Genomic DNA, 8,582 nt, shown 5'->3' with positions numbered 1-8,582 from the left:
TAGGTGACATGGTATTGGTATATAGCTAGCAGCAGACTTTCTTATTAACCATGCTCTAAGTGGACGAATGCACTAAAGGTTGTTCAAACTATTCAGGAAAAGACTCTCATGATTACAGTCCGGATATTTATGAAGGATTACAAGCTATTAATTTTGGAATTAGGATCAAACCTAAGTAAAATGAAATATAATAATATGAATATATCTTGCTCTATTTTGAATTGACCGATTTTACATGGTGAAATCTCTTTAGAACCTCTATTTAGCATTCCAATATTATTAGGAACCTACAATAGTTATTCCATATATTTTTGAGTAATAAATCACATACTTACAGTTCAAACCCATTTAATCATTAAATGAAATTAAATTTCAAATAAAATACAAATATAATTCAAAAAAGGTTTTCAAGGGATGGCGGGGGTTGATGAGGGCTAACGGTGACGACGACCACACCGGAATGACTTCCATGCACGATGCATATATATCGTTGGTGTAGATCTCCGTAGCCGCGATTCAACATATGCATGTGATGTATGCGAAGAATCTGATGTATGTATCATAGATACACCAGCTACTTACTCTACCTTGGTAGTTAGTGGCACCGACCCGTGGGACCGTGATGTCTGGGATCACTCACCATCACAAAAGCACGAGACACACACCCACACTTGAGACATTTTGCGCTGGAATCTCTAATGGGAAACCGGATAAACAAACTACCGCCATGGCAACCAAATAGCGTTGTTGTGGCGTAAAAACATAAAAGCCTAGTATATGCCATTTTTTTCTCCTAAAAATACATAAAATCCAAATATATCACTGAACTGAAACCTCGTTAGCATTCCTCTTTACTTCTTGCAATCCCTACTCACTCAAAATTTATGGTTGAGCACAATCTCTATTTTCTTTCTTGCAAATCATAATCAAAACCATAGCCCACCATACATGAACTGTATAAGATGTCTAATCTCATTTTACCACCTATGAATGGAGTGTGCAGCCTCCTAGAAACCATCCCTTATTATAAAATAGGAAGATTGCACTTTGCACGAACATTTTCCTAAATCGGCCAGATCGGACCTATCTCATGTAAAACCTAGATCCCATCTCCTATATAAGGAGGGGGCGAGGGGGGCTCTCATTCCTATCTACATCTGTAGAACCATACTCTCGGTAGACTAATACTTCATTCCCATTGTAACCCTCGCACGAGGTACTCCACCATGAATACAAACACAAATCAGGACGTAGGGTGCTACTCCTTCCCAGATGCCCGAACCTGAGATAAAACACTCGTGTGATATCCGATCTGGTACTTCCAGCCACGTTCGCCACACTCCTGAGGGCACTGGTGGGTTTATGGCTTTATGCACCGTCGCCCGCCATCTTCAAGTCTAGCAACCAGCCACCCTATGGCAAGTACCACTTTCGCTGCGTGGACTGCTCACTCTGCCGGACATCGCCACTGTTAGCCCTCTTCAACGACCGACACCACACCGCACCACTCATGCGACATAGGTGACCACTCTAGTATGACTTCCATGCACGCTGTAGGTATATCATTGGCGTAGATCTCCGTAACCGCGGTTCGACATATGCATGTGATGTTTGCGAAGTATTTGTTGTATATATCATAGATACACCGCTAGGTACCTCTATCTTAGTAGTTACTGGCACTGACCCATGGGACCCAGATGGCCAGGGTCACTCGACATCTTGCGCTGGAATCTCTAACGAGAAACCGGATAAACAAACAACCACCATGGCTGCCAAATAGCGCTGTAAACGTAAAACTCCTATTATATGTCAAATTGTTATGAAAATGCATAGTATCCAAATATATTAAGGCAAACCTCGTTAACATTCCTCTTTACTTTTTGCAATCCCTACTGAGTCAAAACCTATGACTGAGCAGAATTTCTATGTTCCTTCTTGCAAATCATTATCAAAACTGTAGCCCAGCATACATGAAATGTCTAAGATGTCTAATCTCATTTTACCACCTATCGATGGAGTGTGTAGCCTCCTAGAGACCATCCTTTATGAAGCAGGAAAGTTCTGATGAAAAGACTGCACCATGCATGAACATTTTGCTAAATCCATGGACATTTTTCATTCATAAAACATTTTTCTGAAGTTCACAACTATTTTCTAAACATTGCATGAACATACTTATAAATACATTACCATTTTTAAAATTCATGTTTCTAAAATTTACGATTTTTTTTAAGATTTAATTATACTTTTCTAAAAACGTGAATATTTTTCAGATATCCATGGGCACCTTTAAAATTCATGGCTTTAAAAAAATTTATTAATTATTTTCTTACAAGTTTCGAGACTGTTTTTTGCGAAACAGTTTTTAAATGAAAAACTAAAGCAAACAGGAAATCCAGAGGAAAAAGAAAAAGCTAGAAAACGGGATGAATGTGCCGACGTAGACGCCAAACTGGGCCGGCCCTCACAGCCTCGCGTCTGCGCTAGCTGCTACCTCGAGATCTGCCGCATTGAGCGCTCCTCCCTGTTTGGGGTTGGGCCCCGGCGGCGGCGAACCACCCGAGGCGGCACGCGACAAAGGCCGGCGAGGGCGGCCGCGTAGCCGAGGCCTTTGGTGCCGTCAAGGTCCACAAGGAGGGCAGCGTGGCGTTGCCCCAGATCTGGCGCTGGGGAGGATGGATTCGGCGCACCTGTCAGCTTCCCGGACCCGGGCAGGGCGCCCGGCCGCACCATGGCCGGCGATTGCTGCAGAACTGCGGCCATTGCTGCTCGGAGCGTGCCGATCGTTTCTGGTTAGTTAATTCCTCTTTCAATCATCTCACTTACAGCACTTATTTCTCTGTTTCCCCATCGTTCAGAGTAACCAAATACACTTGCTGCTGATCGATATTAACACTTAGGATTGCACATTTCTACTGCACACATCTAAAGCTACACATAATCACTTGAACCAATGAAATAAACCACTGTCAACCCAGATTAAAGACCATCATATGCGCATTGTACAGTACAAGTAAGGGAGTAACGTCACACAGTACAAGTACAAGTTTATAAACTGAAGTTTTGCAGGGATGTCCACAACCGATTTAGTCCAGATGACGAAACCATCGTGCAACAAGGAGAAACTAACTTGTCGTAACCGCACAAAATGCTCAAATTATTCAGGGTAAGACCCTCATGATTACATCCCAATGTATCAAGGGCCGTATGCATCGTTCTGATGCAGAGGCCGGGGTGAACCCCCTTTTCGAAAAAAAACATCCCAATGTATCAGAATAACAAAATAATATTAAAGTCTTACATTTACCACAATAATTTAACAATAGTAAAGTTATAAATATATCAGAAGAGCTAAACATCTTCATCTTTTTTTTTTGAGTCGCTAAAATCTTCATCTTTATTTAGAGGTAAAACAAGACACACGATATTAACATTTGCTGCTGCAGATCATCCACACCCTGGTTAATAGTCAAGAGCTCTTCTTCAATGGATTGCAGCACAGACACTGCCTCCTTCGGAGAAAACGCTTATTCTACGGCTGTGTTCTCTGCAAAGCTTGCCCACTTCACGACCACAAAGACATAGACTTGATCGTACACCTTGTCAAAGAGCCGGAAGTAAGCAATTCTCCATGTCTTCTTGAACAGCAGTGCACAAAACACCATCCAGAGTCCCACCACAAATCCAAGCACAAGACCAAAGTAAAACGTCAGTGGATCAAATTTTTGGTTGCTGTTGGCGACATCTCCCTGGATGAAAGGATCATTTCCTGAACAATTCTTGTGGACAGGAGGCCCACAAAGTCCATTGTTGCCAATGTACATAAGTGACGGGTTCTCGGAATTGAGGGTGTCAAGTTGGCGGCCAGAGGGTATCCTTCCAGACAAACTGTTGTAGGACAGGTTCAGGGCGGCCAGAGATGTCAGATTTGACAAGCTCGATGGGATTTCACCAGAAAGCTTGTTCTGAGAGAGGTCAAGAGATACCAGTGACTGCATGGTGCCAATCATGCTTGGAATTTCTCCACTCAATTGGTTTGATGATAAGTTCATATTCATTAGTGCAGCAAGCGAAGTGATGTATGTAGGAATTTCACCAGTCAGGGAGTTGCATGATAAATCAATGCTCACAAAATATGCAAGTGTTCTGCCAAATAAGTATATAAGTTGCTGCCCTTTTGTCTGTACTGACAATATATGTCCTAGCTGTTCAACATTCAGTATGCTGCTAGTGCGTAATTTTGTGGTTCCATGAGATTCAACAGAACCATCCATACCAACGGATTCCTGTTGTAATGTTCTCATAAATGTTAGGTTCAACAGATGCTGAGGTATTGCACCAGAGAAGCTGTTGCCTGATAGATCTAAGTATCGAAGATACCCAAGCTCTATTATGTCAACTGGAATATTATCAGAAAAATTATTGTGGCTCAGTATGAGAAAATGTAAATTCATCAGCTTTCCTATCCATGCAGGTAATCTTCCAGAGAACTTATTCCATGACAGATCCAAGAACTTCAGACCTGTGTTGTTCTGCAAAAATGCTGGCATTTTTCCTGATAAACTGTTATTGCTGAGTATAAAAAATTGTATGTTGGGGATTTCAAAACATTGGGGAATTTCACCCTCCAAAATATTGTTCGACAAATCCAGATACACCAACCATTCAAGTTTGCAAATAGACTCTGGAATATACCCACCAATTTGATTTGAATGCACAGACAATACTTCAAGTAGTGAGGCTCCAAGGTTTGATGGTATTGTTCCTGAAAATTTATTGTTGGAGATGTCTAACCATGTGATATTATTTGGCAATGCAGGTATTGGGCCAGTAAACCGGTTTGAATTGAGAATGAGTTTCTTAAAAGCCATGCGATCCAGATCTGCTGGCAAGCTGCCACTTATTTGGTTGTTAGAGATATCCAGTGATGTGGCATGTGAAAATGCAGACCAAAACCAATCAGGAAACTCGCCCTTCAAACCGTTGCTTGAAATGTCAAGCCCAGTGGTTTTCAGCTGCTGAAGCCAAGGTGGAAACAGAGGACCCATCTGGCAAGATCCAAATGATGCATACTTCAGAGTAACGGGAGGACGCCAATCAGAACTCAGTACAATCTTCAAATTATTGGAAGAGATGTCTATTGCCCTTAAACTTGTTAGATTTATGAAGTGTTCTTCCGTGATCACTCCAGTGAAGTTATTTTCCCTTAGGGCCAGAGAATTCAGATTAATAAGAGAACCTATTTCAGTGGGTACAGTTCCACTGAGAAGATTGCTTGAGAGGAGAAGTTCAGTCATATACATCAATTTCCCAAGATTGGCTGGTATACTTCCCGTGAGCTGATTGTTATAGAGTGCAAGGGAGGTTAGAACTGTCATATTCCCAATCTGTGGTGGTATAGTTCCAACAAGGCTGTTTGAATAGAGGTATAGTATGCTCAACCTAGTGAACTCACTAATAAAGTCTGGCAGAGTTCCAGTGAAATTGTTGATACTAAGATCCAGCTCCTGCAATTTTTTCCAGGTGCATTGTGGCAAACTCTTCATAAGCACTGCTATGTCGCCATTTATGCCATTAACAGAGAGGTCGAGGATTTCCAAACTGCAAAGATTCTTATAGTATCCTGTCATCATCATGTTCGTGTTCTCATTGCGTGAAATATCAAGGACTTGAAGGTACGTCATGTTTCCTAGTGTGTCAGGGAGCTGGCCGAATAACCTGTTATCCCCAAGATCGAGGTACTTCAAGGTTGTCGCTTTCCAAAACCAACCATATGTGAGTGAGTGCTCAAAATCATTTGAGGACAGGTCAAGCTTCTCAAGTTTTGTGAGATTAAGGTGCAGAAGTGATTGGTTTGCACTATCAAGTGAACAGGAAGAAAGATGAATAACCCTCAAAGGTGGAATCATATTGAGGGTATGAGGCCAGTCAGCTATCCCTGAGAGCTGGACTCCGTTCATGCTAAGGAACTGCAGGAAAGGTAGCTTCGCCAGCCAGGTGATGTCCATTGAGTACATCATAGAATTACCAGTTTGGGCAAGGTCAAGATACTGCAACTTAGACAGATTTCCTAGCTGAGAAGGCACTCTACCGGCAAATGGTATACCAGAGAGGTCAAGGTATCTCAAGTTCGTCATGGAGCCCATTAAATTAAGAATTTTGCTATTTGGCCCTGGTAAACAGTTCATGCTAAGGTCCAGGTGCTCTAAATGCTTCAAGGAAAGTAGAGAGGGACTTATCTCGCCGAACAAAGAATTGTCATGTTCACATGGATCATAGTAGCCCCAGGGGTTGTCCTCCACAATTGTACTGCGAAGGTGAAGCTTGACGACATGGCCAGTTCGATTGTTGCAACCGATGCCTCTCCACCGGCAGCAATCTTGGCCGTCCCATGAGATGAGGAGGTTGGCGCTGTCGCTTGTAATGCCCTTTTTGAAGGAGAGCAAGGCAGCCCTCTCGGCCGGGATGCAGCCACCCCCATGGGCATGCGGATGCTGGGGTTGTAGTGCATCATTTGTGAAGAACGAAAAGATGCTTATGCTGATGAGAGCGAGCAAGAGATTGATTGTGCGACGCATGGTGAATGAATGATTGAGTTGTCTAGCTGGGTGTTAGTATTTAGTTATGTACCAGAGGTATATATGTCCATAACTTGTCAAAGTCCCCGTGGATGCTTGTTCAATCATACAATATACAATATTGTATCATACAACTATACAATATTTTGTGCCCATCTGTGATGGGAGTCACCAACTACTCCACTAGTTGGCTGACTCCTGACTGCAACCGCACTGTACCGTTGGCATCAAAGTCAATTGATCCTGCTGTATATGTGGCGTGCACTCGACTAGGTACTACTCCAAACCTGACCAAAATTTTGTTTTGCAATTTCGCTGAAACCCTATAGTTTTATATGTTTAAACTGGATTGCAAGGAGCATTAGTAGCACAAATTAGCTGGTAAGACTATAGCTTCTACGATAGTTGGCCGGATTTTGAAGCATGCCCTTGGTCCCAAACAAAAGAAATAAATGTTGCTAGAAGAAAGAAGTTGGTTGCTGCATTGGATGGAAAATTATGCAACTGTTAGTGAGCGCTGGAATACGTGTTGAGCTTCTTTTTTATTTGAGGTTTATACTGATTGAGCTTTGCAACTTACTTAATGGCACGGGCATTGATATATTTAGCAGGCCCAACACGAAGCTAATGACAGGGGTTATTTTAGCCTGAATTTTATAAGGTCCTGTTTGGAGAAACATCGAAGAATCAGATCTATGGAGCACCCCCAAGCCACAAGCCCACAATCATCAAAAGGTGCCGTCAAGGCAGCTGTCTGCGCCATGAGCTTTGGAATACGTGTTGAGTTTTTTTTTTTTTTGAAGTTTATACTGATTGAGCTTTGCAACTTACTTAATGGCACGGGCATTGATATATTTAAGCAGGCCTCTGCCTCCCCTACTTTGAATCTGAGTTTTATAAGGGTCCTGTTTGGAGAAACATCGAAGGATCAGATCTATGGAGTAGCCCCTAGCCACAAGCCCACAATCATCAAAATGCAGAACTTATTTCTGGCTAGCTAATGACAGGGGTTATTTTAATCAAAAATAGGACAGGGGTTACTATTTTAGTATGACCAATTAAGAACCAACCTTGCTGAAGGAGAATGAGCGAGTAACTAGTGGTTTGTGGTGAGCTGTTTTCCTGTTGCATATGGAATGAAGATTTCTCTTCTTCACCTGCTAGGTGCTACCACTATGCTAGCTCTATATTTATAAGTTCCCATTATGTGGAACTTGTAGTCAAGTTGCAACAAGTAGAAGGCTTGATGATGGCACCTAAGCAAATAAATATTGACCAGTATGTATGATTTTTCTTCTTCTTTTGCATGTGTATATAAACTGTTGTTTGTTTGATGATTGTTGTGCCAGTTTGGATACGGGACACTGCTGTTTGTTACATACTCTATTTTTGTAGAATACCTGTTGGCTAAATTATTCTTATGCCAAGATCCAGCAAGCAAAAAGGGATTGAAAGGAGCATTAGTAGCACAAATTAGCCGGTAAGACTGTAGCTTCTACGATAGTTGGCCGGATTTTGAAGCATGCCCTTGGTCCCAAACAAAAGAAATACATGTTGCTAGAAGAAAGAAGTTGGTTGCTGCATTGGATGGAAAATTATGCAACTGTTAGTGAGCGCTGGAATACGTGTTGAGCTTCTTTCCTAAGTTATTTCATCACATATAACACATATATTTTTGGGGTAATTTCGAAACTGGAACACACACCTTGACTATAAGAAATCATATAAACTGAACTGAGATCGTAATGTTTCCTGATTGTGTATCTTGCTGTATGGTTGCCTATTGGTAGTCTTAAGACCCAATATGTGTCCATAGTCATCTATCCATAGTCCTAAGCCCCAACAACTGAATCTTCAGATTGCTGATTGTAAAGATATGCTTAATTATGTGAGCTTTCAAACTAATCGCCATAGGTTTCCACTCATACAGATACTCTGCCTCGGAAATTTCTTTGTTTTACTAAATGTTTTCTTATCAAAAGTCCACAGTATTAGATTACATGG

General features: G+C 41.7%; 1 protein-coding gene across 1 annotated transcript; it reads right to left on the bottom strand.

Annotated features, from left to right (window-relative positions):
* Nucleotides 1–3,173: 3,173 nt before the first annotated feature.
* On the bottom strand, nt 3,174–8,219 carry LOC125542452 (receptor-like protein EIX2). Its single transcript, XM_048705498.1, has one exon. The coding sequence runs from the start codon at nt 6,576–6,578 to the stop codon at nt 3,528–3,530; it is 3,051 nt and encodes a 1,016-aa protein (XP_048561455.1). The 5' UTR covers nt 6,579–8,219; the 3' UTR covers nt 3,174–3,527.
* Nucleotides 8,220–8,582: the final 363 nt, after the last annotated feature.

This window comes from Triticum urartu, chromosome 3 (genome assembly GCF_003073215.2).
Source record: "Triticum urartu cultivar G1812 chromosome 3, Tu2.1, whole genome shotgun sequence".
NCBI lineage: Eukaryota > Viridiplantae > Streptophyta > Magnoliopsida > Poales > Poaceae > Triticum > Triticum urartu.
Note: the sequence above shows the minus strand (reverse complement) of the source record. Positions and strands in the feature narration are given on the sequence as shown.